This window comes from Miniopterus schreibersii (assembly GCF_964146895.1).
Source record: "Miniopterus schreibersii genome assembly, chromosome: 9".
NCBI lineage: Eukaryota > Metazoa > Chordata > Mammalia > Chiroptera > Miniopteridae > Miniopterus > Miniopterus schreibersii.
In genome coordinates, this window is record NC_138118.1 from 8,273,944 (window position 1) to 8,287,864 (window position 13,921).

Sequence of the window (13,921 nt, forward strand, 5' to 3'; positions counted from 1 at the left end):
TGGATACACGGTTGTATTTAATGCTTACTGATCTCTTACCCTCTCCAGTTCAGGCACCTTTCTGCAAACCCTCCTCGTTTGAGGGGTTCTGTTGTCGGGTTTTGTGTTTGTTTTTGTGGGTATTTGCCTCATTCCATCCCTGTGCTTTGCAGGTAGCCAGACGTGATTCAAAACTGTGTTCTAAGGTGTTTCTTGTAGTGGAGTCATTGGTTTGCAGTAATAAGTTATGCTTTCCCACTAAGGGGGGGGTGGTGGTAATCCATGAGACAAGCTAAATTGCTAGACTTCCTTGATTGGAGAATTTAGCTTGCGTTTTGTTGCTGTTTCCTGAAAATAACTTGGAGATGTTCCTGAGTTGTCTCATCTGCTGTGATTCCTTGGATCCACCCGTCCTTTCACTTTAAGAAAAACCAAGTCATTGTTACAGAGGTCTCTGTATTTTACAGCTGCCCTTTTGTAAGAAGCACTTTTCCCAAATAAAACAATAAAAAAAAATCATCGGTTGTCTTTCTGTCCTGTGTAATGAGCTGTTTGAAATGTGCACAGTTTATTTCTTTCATCAACTCTGATAGTTCGTCAGTGAGCCAGATTTCTGTGGATACAGTTTTGTTGAGAAGTGACACCTCTTAAGACATCTGGCCTGCTGAGAAATGTGTGGGATAAAGAGGGAAACCGTATCAGCAGGATCATCAAACCTATTATGTTTTACAGTTTTCAAGAATAGTCCTGGCTGGTGTGGCTCCATGGTTAGAGCATCTGTCTGCGCACCAAAGGGTCTCAGGTTCGATTCCTGTTTAAGGACATGCACCTGGGTTGCGGGTTCCATCCCGGCCCCGCTCGGCTATGAGGGGGAAGCAACCAGTTGACCTCCCCCCCCCCCCCCATTCTCTAAAAGTCAGTGGAAAAAATGCCCTTGGCTGAGGGTTAACAAAAACAGGCTGCTGAAAATGTCTCCACCCCGAGGGGTTGTGTCTGTCAACACTAGTCGTAGTAACAGCTGGAGGGGTCCGAGTCATCTTTCTGTGAGCTCACGGGCCAGCTGCTCCTTCCAGAAATGTCAGAAGTCCAAACTAAGCTGCTACTGATGAGGCTACGCTGGGGACCACCTGTGCCCCCAAGGGTGCTGGAGAACCTCAGAGACCTGGTGCAAGTGCTGGGGATCTAAATGGGGGGAGACTTCTGCTGCTTGCTTTTTGGTGTCTGGAGGGAGCAAGAGACTCATCAGGAACCGCCCTGTGAGCATATCTGAGTCGGGAGAATGGTCTAGGTGTGATGAGAGCACATGGCCTTTAGGTAGGTTTATGTTTGGCGCAGCTCCCCTTTTAAAAGGCAGTGGAGGCTCATGTTTTAGCCAGTCCACAGTGGGTGTTGCTACCCTGTCACTGCACTGACAGCCCTTCAGCGTGGTTGCTGATTGCTAAAAGGGCTGGGACACCAATAGTGACAAGCGAAACATTCTCATTTGCACAAAATTACTATCTCGGCCTCTTCTACCACCACACAAGAAATAATGCTTGCTTCTGACACTCCTGTGGGTATAGATGGATTTTTTAAAATGTTTTTATTGATTTCAGAGAGAGAAAGGGAGAGAGGGGGAGAGAGAGAAATATCAGTGATGGGAGAAACATCACTGATCAGCTGCCTCTTGCATGCCCCTGACGGGATCAAGCCTGCAACCCGGGCATGTGCCCTGACCAGGAATCGAACTGTGACCCCCTGACTCATAGGTCGTTCGATGGTCAGCCACTGAGCCACGCTGGCCAGACTGTAGATTCTGATTTTGAAAAAGGTTGGGGAAAAGGTGAAGCAAAGACTGCCAGAAATGGGGAGAGGGGAGTGATGACCCTGGTAAGGTGCTTATAGATAGTGCTGTCTGCTTTCTGGGTGCACAGTATGGCTGCAAAGCCCATTGAATTTTCTTAGGCTGATGTGATGGGAGCGGAAGTGATGTTTCCAGGTGAAAGTCTGAAGAGCCAGCTCGTGATTTACCTCATGCTCCCCATTTCCACGGCAGCTGACCATGTCTGAGAAGACGGCTGTCCCACATGCTGAATACAGTTTGAGGAGAGGTGGAGCAGGGCACTCGGCTGGCCGAGTGACACAGCCTGAGCAGGGAATTAACCTTGGGGTGAAATGCCACTAAGATTTTGAATCTTTCTGTTGACATAGCCCATCCTGTGTTGAAATCCTTTGCTGAAAGAACTTTTTTTATAAGGAAAACTAAATAAAAAACAATGTTAAGCACCTTTATTCAAGATAATCAAGTAAAAAGTAAATTCTAAGGCGTTTGAATCGTTGAACAAACTTTTATGGTTGGACATCACTACATGGTATGCAGATGTTAGGAAACACATTGCGAACTATTTGCTTTTTGGCCTACACTTTGGCAATAAATATTACTACTGGAAACGTATACTTTTTAGAATGCGACTTTGTGCTGTAGTTCAGTGTGTAGAAGCATGTATTTAGTAAAATTGTTGTTGTAAATAAGGAAGCTAGAAACTTTTTAAATAGCCCTCAACCACTAGAAGCAGTTTGCCGGTTTCAGAGGCTTGAGCAGCGAAGACGTTTACCTCTAAGTGAGAAAAGAATTTAAAGTGTAAACAGTAAGTCCTCTGTAAGTAATATCTAAAGTGGTTAACACCGTATCACTGTCTCCGAAAGTGGCTGCTTTATTTCCACAGTGTCTAGCACTTAGACTTCACAAATGTTTGAACAGCCTTACATTTTATATTGTAACTAGGTGCTTATTTCTTCGTATCACATGACAGGAAGCGATCTTTTGCTGACAATAGAAAATAGCCAGACTCTTACTCCTCCAGACTAACCAGGTCTCTATTGCTGCTCCCTTACAGCGCGTAGAAAAGACGTGTAGCACGAGCTGCCTGAACAAATAAAAGTATTTTTAGGTTCAACTGATGCTCTTAATTTTCTTTTAATCGTCTTATTCCCACGATAAATACTTAGAATTGAAGACATTGACTTCCACAAGTCTGTACCTACCTCCGTCTGTTAACGGGGAATGTAATCTAAAAATGTGAAACTGAATTAGTAAGAGAAAGGTAAAACTTGTTTAAAGGAAGCCTCATTTCTGATGATAAATTTGCCCTCTTAAAAAGGGCTTTTTAAAAAATGTAGATACAGATAACTTTCTTCCCCTTCCCTTGCCTTCTGTGTTAAAACTACTATGTTTAAAAAAATATTTTTATTGATTTTAGGGAGAGAGGAAGGGGGGGAGAGAGACATCCATGTGAAAGCGAAACATCGGTAGCCTGCCTCCGCACGAACTCTACAGGGAGTGAGCCCTGGCAACCTGGGCATGTGCCGACTGGCAACCTCTCGGTGCACAGGACAATGCCCAACCACCTGAGCCACACCGGCCAGGGCTGGATAACATTTTTAGTAAGACGAAGGTAACCATTTGTTTCACAAATATTTGAGTGCCTGCTGGGCACAATGCCAGGACTGGAGATGCTCTGAGTACAGATGCAACAGAAACAGTGCCCATCAGAGCAATCCATGCCATCCCCTCCACTTCCTAGACTTCTTTGCACTTAAGTTTGTGCCTTGTGACTCAGACCACGTTTGCGTTTTCCCACCTGCCAGGGAGACGTTGGGAGCCACGTGCTGAATCAGCAGTTACAAGGTGAGGGCCTATTGTGATTTAAAAATAACTACCATTATTGAATGCATAGTGTGCCAGGTCCTGTACGTAGCACGTCGTGTAGCTCTCGTTTCATCCTTACAGCAGTGTGAGCTAAGTGGCATCTCTGATTTATGATGGAGGAAACCGAATCTTGGGTAAAATCATTTGCCTCTGGTTTCACAGTTGCTAAGCTGTGGAGCAGGCTCTCCCGGAGGAGGCCAGACTCGAGTAGACTGACCGCCCTGCGCAGTGGACTTCACTCCCATCATTCCACCAAAAGTGTTGCCAAGGGTCTCCGCTGTCCTTCCTGCCAGTTCGGGAGTTGCAGGAAACTTCATTTCCTTGGCTTCTCAGAGCAGTTGGCAGAACTGGTCACTATTTCCCCCAATCATTAGCATTATTTTACACCAGTGTTTCTCAGACTGTTGGTGGTGAAGGACCAGTTATCTTTCATTTTTCATTTCCAACCCATCATGGGCCAATGCTCTTGTGAAAGACACTAAAATTGAATTGTTAGAAAAACGAAATGAAAAATGCCCTTAGTAAAATCCCAGAGTTGTTACTGGGTTTGACGTAAAGTTGGATGTTGTGTCAATGCCAAATCGATAAGTTTCCAAGTGCCCTCAATGTCCGGTTCCTCTGCCGTGGGCTGGAAATAGTGTGCAGACCACTCCCGAGCAGCGTCGGCTGACACCACCTCTGGTTTCTCCTGCGGTGGTGGCTCCTCCTCCCTGTAATCGTGGGCATTTATATTGAGAGCATCACTAAATGGCATCCCAGGGGGGTTAATTTCTTTAAGCTTTTCTGTAATTACAATTTTTTTTCAATGTGCAGCATATTGACAGTGATACATTGGGGGGGAAATCAGCTCTTCTAATCTGCCCCCCCCAATGACAAATCCTTTTTTGTTATTCCTCACTGGAGGATACTTTTTTCCATTGCTTTTTTGAGGAAGAGGGAGGGAGAGGGAGGAGAGAAGCAGCGATGTGAGAAGAAATGCAGGTGTTAAGGGTGAGTGGTAAGCGTGCGGGAGGCAGCTGATCAATGACTCTCATCGATGTTTCTATCTCCCCCTCCCTCTCTCTGAAATCAATAGAGACATTTTAGAGAAAAAAAAAAAAAGGTAAGTGATAAGTAAATGCAACTTACAGGTCAGGTGAAGAGGGATCTTTGGGTGATTTTGCAGAATTATCACCTATTCTCTGCTCCCTATTGTACTTCCACTTTGGCATTCCTGGTGCTTCCAGTCGTCAGCAATTATTTTTGGGTATAAATTAAACAATGTATTGTTAAGAAACTACATGATGTCAAAACCGCCTTGCAGCCGGCAGTGTTCTGCTGCAAGGTGAGCCATCTGCGTGAATCTTGTGAGCACTTGCGCATGGTCACTCAGTAATTGAGCACAGGCTCTTGAATAGGTACTTTTGAAAATGAAAAATCCATGCCTTTGCTATGGATCCTCAGATTCCTCTCCATCCCCTGCCTGGAGGTTTGCAAACCGCCTGCAGGGAGCTCTGACTTCCCGAGCCCTTCCCATCCTCCCTCTAGCCCTCCTGCTGGAGTGGCGGGTGGACTGCAGCGGGGCTTGCCTTGGGTCACCCTTGTGACCTTGCACGTGAGCGGACGGGTTTCTGCGTCAATTCTGCTGAAAAGGAAGTTTCAGACAAGCGCCACATCCCCTGCGCAGAGAGGACTGGCCTCTTCCACCCCCCTGCGCGCGTCTTGCCCTCTTCAGCTTCTGCGATACCGAGAGCGTGTCTTGGAATGAGTTTCTCTTTCTGTGTGGAGGAGGCGGAGGGGTTAATATTATGGAGCCCAAACCTGATCAGAGGGAGTGTAGAACCTCAGTGGTTAGAGGTTCGAAGGGTCACGGGTTCGATTCCCAGTCAAGGGCGCATACTTGGGTTGCTCACAATCAATGAACAATGAAACAGCCACCGAAAGATTTTCGCGCACATGGGAATGTACTTGACACCGGTGAACACAATATGGAGACATTTACAATTTTTTTATTCCCCTGAAATGTCCCTTTTGTACCTTAATTTCACATAACTTTTTTACCAACTGTATAATTTTGGGGACGTGAGAGGAAGGCCAGAATCCAGCCAACACGCAGCCTTGTGAGACCACAGCTAGAGAGGAGCCTGCCCGAGCGGCTGCTCAGCTGCAGAGTAGAATCCAACAAAGCCGCTCCGCCGCGGGGGGCTCTTTAAGTCCCTTTCAAGTGTCCGCAAGCGTTACTGTCACAGCCCTACCATTTCAGCAGAAGCCCAGGCGGGTTAATCACAGGTTCCTGGTGTTCAGGTGACTTGGTTCTCACGTGTCTGACCTGTTGGTAGGAATATTTCTATTCCAGAAAATCCCCAGAGTGCATAATCCTAGAAGCTGATGAGGCTGTTGGATGTGCAGAGAAATGAAGGGAAATTGGCGGGAGCCAGTAATCTCATATCCTGCCCAGCCTCTGTCTTCAAGCACTCAACAGCCACACGGGACTAGTGACTGTGCAGGTCTCACCTCAGCCTATTGGTAGTGATGCTATCGGCTAGAAATGCCTGTGGGCGCTCGCCTGGGCCCTGGGAGAGCTGCACGGACATTTCTCCTGGAGCCAGTGTGGCTACACCGGCCTTTGTGGTTCTTAATGTGGCTGCAAGACACACCTCAGCAACCATCGGGGATCTCGGAAAAACCACGGTGCATCACACAGGTACGTGGTGTGCCCAGGGCCACACCGAGAGGTCGGTATTGGTTTGCTGCTCATTTAAATTTCAGTTCAGAAATGCCTTCTGACCCAGCAGCTAATTTGGTGTTTTAGAAATTGTAGGCATGTCCCGCATTCTATGGGGGTAGTCAACTCAGCCCCAGCTAACAAAGTGAAATCCAGTTCAGTCTCCATCACATGGCTCCTGACCATTTGGCAAGAGGTATTTATGGTCTTTATGTCAAAAGGCTTTGCTCCCCAAACTAAAGCCCTGAGGTGTGACTATCAGGAAGCAAATGTTAAGGCATTCTGGCTTTTCCCCCATTCTCCCAGGCCCCAGCTGTTTTAAAACTCTTCCAGGATCTTCCAAACATCCTCTCTCCCCTTCACTACCCTCTACGAGTGAGAAGGAAAATTCAGGAGAAACATAGTTGAAGGGTTTGGGGAGACAGACAAGGGACAGATGGACGAGCAAACCTTGTCCTCCAGTCAGCCGCTGTGGCCGCTGGTCTGAATGGGGGATTGAGGACTCGCCGAAGGCCTACACTCGGGTCTGAAACGCTCCTTAGCAGACACTGGACCCACCACCTTTGGTTTTAGAGGTGGCCTCCGGTGGGTGCCATCGGCCTCGCGAGCACACTCAGCAAGTGCAGTGGGCCTTCTCACTCGGCGCCTGGGCCACGAGAACTGGACTGGAGTCCAGGGGCAGGCTGCTGAGGGCGCTGTCCCCATGCAGCTGCAGGCTGTTGCGTGCGATCAGCTCCCTGGCCATGAGCACGAAGACCTCGTCTATGTTCTTGGACTCCTTGGCCGATGTCTCCAGAACGGCAAGGAGGCCGTGCTTCTCGGCCAGCGTGCAGGCATCCTCGAACAGAACGTGCCGTTTCTCCCACAGGTCGCATTTGTTGCCTGCGAGTGGGGGAAAAGCAAATATTGCATCGAGTAACTTAACCTGCTTTTTTTTTTTAAAAAAAGAACTTTAGCCCTGGCCAATGTGGCTCGGTTGGTTGGGCGTCGTCCCGGTCAGGGCACAGTCTCTGGTTGTGGGCTTGATCCCTGGTAGGGTGCGTGCAGGAGGCGGCCGGTCGATGTTTCTCTCAAATCAGTAAAAACATTTAAAAATAAACAGCTAGACAAGAATTTGCTCATCTAAGACAGGCCATGAAATGACACACCCTGTGGGCCAGGTGAATGGTACAAGTTGTTAGCGGTACAGGTGCACCATCCCTTACAGTTTTTATTCAGCCTGCTTTGTATGACTAGTCATGCATTTCGCTGCATAAATATGAACGCATTTGACCATGGGCGTGCGCCCAGCCCCTGCTGAGGGCGTTAGGTAGCAACATGCTCCCCCCTAAGATCTGACAAGTTCTGGACTCAAATCTTTGGCCTTAAGCGTTTTCACTGAGAGACTATGAACCTGTAGCTATACAACAGTGTCAGTGAACAGTCTGCCTCCTCGGTGCTTCGAAGGAAAGGAAGAAATTTGGCTCTTTTTGGGGGTCAGTGTTTATTTTTATCACCCTGAACTCGGCCTCTAGAAGAAGTGTTCTTTATACCAGAAGTTAAATCACAGAAGTTTCAGATCCCAGAGGGGACCTTCAGAAGTGAGAGGAGAGAGGAGGCATCTCCTCCCCCAAAAGTCAAGCTGCCCTCCACGTGGAAGCTGCCTCCTGGCCTCACTAATCTCTTTTCTGGTTTCTGCCACGTGGGATGAGACACAGTCCCTCTGAAAAGAAGAGGGGACTGCAGCTGAGGGGCACTGACTTGGGCGATGGGCTGTGGAATCTGGGCTTTTGATCCGATGCGTCAGGAAGAGGCGAGCCCAGCCCAGGGCCGGGGATGACTTCGATTCTTGGGAGAAACGGATGAGTTCCAAAGCTGTGTGTCTTCAAATCTGTGCATAAGATGGGGCTAGACCACGAACCAGAACATCAAAGGCTTAGGGGGAAAAATGGTTCGAAAATAACTCCTCTTTGGAGTCGTGATAGTAATAATAAGTGGGCTAGATGTGCCAATTCAGCCTTCTTCAGCCCATCCAAGGCCAGGCTTTGCACTCAGTGACTGCCGCCTCTATTCGGCATGCAGCCTCCCACTTTTAGGTTGACCAGTAGCCTGGGCCAGGCTTTGCCATGAGTAGGGGGCAATGGGATCCCCCTTCTGAGGACTGTGAGCTAGGGGATACCGAGACAATGAGAGGACTTGTGGGGGAGCAGGCCGGCCGGGGATGATGCTTTGAGAAACTCCATGGGGGTGTACAGGGGTGAGATGTGCAGGCCCATGCGATCCTGCATGTGAGAAGCAGCTCTGAGATGCAGGAAACCGATGCTCAGTAGGGCAAGGGCCTGGTTCAGGGAGCTCAGCCCTGAGAGGACGACCCCACGCTCCTGCTCGGAGGGTGGCCTGGCCCCACGGTGGTTCCTGCTCTGGCTGGGGCTCGACTGCCGGCTTTTCCTAGGTCCCAGGCACTTGTGCCCTCACCACAGCCTCCCATTATTTGAGAAACATAACAAGATAGTTCCTTCAACCTAATGAAACTTCTAGAAACAAATCTTACGTCCATTAAGCATTTAAAATGTGTCAGGCACCCTGGCCGGTGTGGCTGGGTTGGTTGAGCTTCGTTCCATGCACCCAGAGGTCATGGGTTCAGTTCCCGGTCAGGGCACATGCCTGGGTTGCAGGCTCAACCCCCAGTAGGGGGCGTGCAGGAGGCAGCCAATCGATGTTTCTCTTTTTCCCTCTCCCTTCCTCTCTCTCTAAAAAAATCAATAACATTTTTTTAAAAAAAGAAGTCCTTCGAGGGTGTGTCAGTCACACTCATCTGAGTGGCTCCCCCAGGGACTAAGCCGTCTGACTGTGGCCCTCGGCCTCCGGGGTTTTCCCGCGTGGGCTCCACAGACGCGCAGCCCATCAGCTGGGGCGCCCAGGTCCGTTCTGAGAAACCCTAGGGTGGGGCCTGGAGATCTGCATTCGCAACAAGTTCACCCCTCTCTCGTTTTCAAGGGGATCTAACGGGAATTTGTGGGCCAGACGCTTTCTGAGGTCCCGTCCACCGCCGGCACTTTTACAACGTCCTGTCCCCCTGCCGCCAGCAACACCCGCAAAGCCGAGCGTCAGCAGAGGGGGCCAGGGAAGCCAAACACATACCGATCAGCATGATGACCAAGTTCGCGGCGCCGTATTTTTCTATCTCGTGAATCCAGTGAGGAACCGACTCGAAGGTGGACCTGCGGGTGAGGTCGTAGGCGACGATGGCCGCGTGGGCACTGCGGTAGTAGCTCTGCGTGATGGTCCGGAAGCGCTCCTGGCCGGCGGTGTCCCACACCTGCATCTGGGGGGGCGCGGGGGCATCAGTTCCCACGCCCGGCGGGGCTGCTCACTGAGCTGTGTGCGCAATGTCGCCCTTCTGGATACCCAGGCTCAGGAGGTCCGCGCCGGGCCCGCACATCTAGTTTCCCAGCTGCTCCCCGGGGGAATCTGGACGGGCTTCCAGGTTGGGGAGCTGCCACCTCGGGGATGCGTCAGCCGGAGAAGGGGATCTGATGTCCTGGGGTCTGGTGTTCTCCCTTTCACCTCAGTCATCCCTTGGTCTGGATTTTGGGGTTTATCTCTTGAGCCTGCCCACTGGCGTTAGCACTGGAAAAGGAGGTCCCGTTGGCTGACCTGTTCTGACTGTTAAGGACTCCTCGGCTTTTATGTTCAGGAGTGTCCCCGTGATGGGACCTTCTAAACTACCATCCCGAGCAACGGCACCGATGTATGCACCCTCCCGCGGTGTCTGAGGGTACCTGTTTCTTCATATACTTACGCTACTCATAAAATTTATTTTTTAAGGCAAGTTGGCAAATGTACGCAAGGCTAGAGAGACTAGAGCAATGAATCCTCACACACCCATCGTCCCAGATTCAATCAGCATCAAGATTTTCCCACTCTTGCTGCATCTAGCCCGTTCTATTGATTTCTTTCAGGTTTATTTTATTTTATTTTATTTTTTTAATGCTGACCCGAGGATATCTTTTCCATTGCTTTTCAGAGTGGAAGGGAGAGAGAGAGAGAGAGAAAGAAAGATTGATGTGAGAAAAACACATCGACTGGTTCCCTCCCGAATGAGACTGAGCCTGCAACCGAGATACGTGCCCTTGGCTGGAATCTAACCCAGGTCCCTGAATCAGGGGGCTGATGCTCTAACCACTGAGCCAAACCAGCTAGGGCTGAGGTATTATTTTAAAGCAAATCCCAGAGTTAATGTCATTTCATCCCTACTAAAATGGACGTTTTCTTTCATAACCACAACACCATTACCACTGTTAACAAACTTCTTGATGACTCCTTGGTATCATTTAACACCCAGCCCATATGAAAATTTTCCTGATTGTCTCCAAAAAACATCTTTTCACTGTTGTTTTTGTTTAATCAGGATCCCAAACGAGACCCACTTATTACATATTCCCAACACTTTTTGATCTTTTCTAATCAAAGAAATTTTCTAATTAAAGAAATTATCCCTGCCTGGCCAGCGTGGCTCAGAGGTTGAGCATCGACCTAGGATCCAGGAGGTCTCGATTCCATTCCCGGTCAGGGCACATGCTCGAGTTTTGGGCTCAATTCACAGTCAGGGGGCGTGCAGGAGGCAGCGGATCAATGACTCTCTCATCATTGATGTTTTTTTCTCTCTCTCCCTTTCCTTTCCTTTCTCTGAAATCAATAAAATATATATTTTTAAAAATTAGCCCTTGGTCAAGTCCCATATATGTAAATATCTCCAATTTGTTATTCATCTTTTTACTTGGTTTATGATATTTTTGAGTATGTAGAAATTTTACTTTTATATAGTTTTATAAAAATATATAAATTTGACCTTGAGATAGTTAGATTGAGCAATATTTTCCCTTATGGCTTGTGGGTTTCTCATCTTTTTTGATTTTTTATTTATTTTTAATTTTTATTGTTGATACTATTACAGATTCCTGGGTTTCTCCTTTTACCGAAAATGCCAATTTCCTCATTCCACAATGATAAAAGTGAATACACCTATGTTTTTTCCTGGCACTTGTATGATTTCATATGTTACATTTAAATCTTTTATTCCTCAGGCATGTGTTTCGGTGCCAGCCACTCTGGCTAAATGAGGGGGAGCGAACCCCATGCCCCTCTCACCTTCACTTTCTTGCCATCGATCTCAAGGGAGCGCACGGTGAAGTCCACCCCAATCGTGTTCTGCTGCGTCTCCGTGTAGACCCCGGATTTGAAATGTTGCACCACGCACGTCTTCCCCACATTGGAGTCCCCGATGAGGATGATCTTGAACAGATAGTCAAAGTTCTCATCTGCTGCCCTGGCTGAGCTGGAGAATTGCATGGCTCTGGCTACCTAGACTGGAGCTGGGAAGAAAAAGGGAATTCAGCATCTCTCTCTCTCTTTTTTTAAAAAAATATATTTTTTTGTTAATCTTCATCTAAGGATATTTTTTCCATTTTTTAGAGATTTTTAGAGAGAGTGGAAGGGGGGGAAAGGGAGAGGGAGGGAGAGGAGAGAGAGAGAAAGGTCAAGGTGAGAGAGATACATCGATTGGTTGCCTCCCGCAAGAGCCCTGACCAGGGCCAGGAATCAAATCTGCAACCCAGGTGCATGCCCTTGACCGGGAATCGAACCTGAGACCCTCTGGTGTGCAGGCCGATGCTCTAACTACTGAAAAACACCAGCCAAGGCTCAGCAAATCTTTAGTGAGCACTCACCAGGCTCCAGGCACTGTTCTAGGCACTTGGGGTCCAGGACAGAACAAGGCAGGGGGAGATCATTGCTTTCACAGCACTAATGTCCTCGTGGGAGAAGGGCACTCACTAACTACTGGTCAGGTACAAGGGAGCTGCCCCCACTAGCTCACACCTGCCTCGGGGGGGTCGAGGTTACTTTAGGGGTGCCCTCAGCTGGGCCCCCTACAGAGTCAACACAGTCAGATGACAGCATTGGTGGAATCCCAGTCATTGAGACCAGGTGTCCCTGCTCCCTCGAGCGCCCGCACAGCGGGAGGGTGGCAGAGGAGGTGCCCACAGGAGTGTTTTTCCTGCCACTGATCACTTGGAGGACATGCCTGGCTGCCATCCTATCTCCATTTCACTGGGGAGAGGACTTCCAACTACTGGGAGACCGAGTGTCCAGGCAACCAGCAACAAGGACCGACAAGCCTGGACATGGTCTTTTTCTTCTGCCTGGCACCTCATTTTTCTTGACCAGGAAATCAGGACTTTGAGAATATTCAAAACGAAAACTGTCGTGAGAAGGTATATGGCATACTTTAACCATAAGCTGGAAAAAAACGTAGTTTCTAAGTGACAGTGTCTCCCAAACTAACCGATTATATCAGAATTATCTGGGGAGATAATGAAAAATACATGTTTCCTCAGCCCCTCCCAGATCTGCTGAAGATATTTAAAAACACAAGCACAACATGCACACAGTCCCCAAGTGAGTCTGATGCTCAGCCAGGCTTGGGAAACGTTGATCACAATCACTCACCTGAAATTTTATTATTCTCGCCTTCGTGGGGTCTGCTGACTCCCCCCCCATGCTTCAATATCCCCGATCGTGGGGAACTCACTACCTCCTGCAAAAATCCGTCCTGCGTGCGCAGCTCTAGCTTACGTGGGGCTGAAATCTACCTCCCCGCTTCCACCTGCTGACCCTCGCGCTCCGCCGCCCGGGCAGATTCCGATTCCACATGCCAGCCCATCAGATATTTGGAGCTCCAAGCATATCCGCTCCGGGCACATACCCCCAGGCCCTCGACTCTTCCTCTCAGGCTCTCGTGTTGTGTCTCCCCAGCAAGTGCCTCATAAAAACACACGAGACCCAACCCCATTTGATGATTAAATTTGATGTGTCACAAAGTGCTCCTGCCATACGACACCCTTCTTCATCCCCCCCTCCCCTTTTTCTTTGGGTTTCTTCAAAGTCATAGAAAAGGACAAGTGTGTATCGTGACACGAATTAAAATTCACACAAATACCTGCAAAAACCCCCGTCCTCTCTTGGACGCTTCCGAAGTCACCTGCGGCTCAAGGGTCCAGCAGGCAAGAGACACGATCGAACCACTCGGCTTCTTCCCTCCTCCGACTTTTCAAATAAAGAAACCGTTCCGCTTCCCTGTCTTATCACTAGACCTTGAGCTGAAACCTTCCATCTATGCCTCCCCCCCCAGGAAGTCCTCAAGGTTTCCACAAAAGCTCCTTTAACCCCACCCGCACGCCCTGCGGGGACGAAGCAGGGTCCGCGGGCGACAGTCCCATCCTGCATCCCGGGGCCCTGGCCTCCCCGCTCACCTGGCGCTCGCCCGTCCGGCTCCCTCGCCTCCGCCGGCAGGTAAGGTTTTCCTTCGCTCTTTGTTGTCCTTTTCGGCCCGCGGGGCCCCTTCTTCCTGCCGCCTCGCTGCGTGGTGGGAACTGTAGTTCTGTCCCCAGGTGTCCCGAGAAAGCGAAAGGAAAGGGAAGCCCTCCCACCGCCCCTGAGCCGGAGCTGAGCCGCCGTTGGGCGCCGAGCGCAGGTGAGGCGCTGGCCAGCGCACACGCGTCACCTGCAAA

General features: G+C 49.2%; 1 protein-coding gene across 3 annotated transcripts; it reads right to left on the bottom strand.

Moving 5' to 3' along the window:
* Positions 1-5,635: 5,635 nt before the first annotated feature.
* On the bottom strand, positions 5,636-13,921 carry RAB19 (RAB19, member RAS oncogene family). 3 transcript variants are annotated; one of them, XM_081146764.1, is made up of 4 exons: positions 13,664-13,921; positions 11,502-11,725; positions 9,492-9,669; positions 5,636-7,253 (listed from the first exon to the last, which is right to left on the bottom strand). In XM_081146764.1, the coding sequence occupies exons 2-4, from the start codon at positions 11,700-11,702 to the stop codon at positions 6,985-6,987; spliced, it is 648 nt and encodes a 215-aa protein (XP_081002890.1). In that variant the 5' UTR covers positions 11,703-11,725; positions 13,664-13,921; the 3' UTR covers positions 5,636-6,984. The 3 variants fall into 3 exon arrangements, with proteins under 3 accessions (XP_081002890.1, XP_081002888.1, XP_081002889.1); XM_081146762.1 differs by having other exon boundaries at positions 9,492-9,675; XM_081146763.1 differs by lacking the exon at positions 13,664-13,921 and adding an exon at positions 13,351-13,528 and having other exon boundaries at positions 9,492-9,675.

Coding starts and splice junctions, on each gene's coding strand:
- RAB19 (XM_081146762.1), bottom strand. CDS start 11,702: ATGCAATTCTCCAGCTCAGCCAGGGCAGCAGATGAGAACTTTGACTAT. Junction 9,676..11,501: donor TCGATGGCAAGAAAGTGAAG/GTGAGAGGGGCA, acceptor GCGCCCCCCCAG/ATGCAGGTGTGGGACACCGC. Junction 7,254..9,491: donor CTTGGTCATCATGCTGATCG/GTATGTGTTTGG, acceptor CCCCACTCGCAG/GCAACAAATGCGACCTGTGG.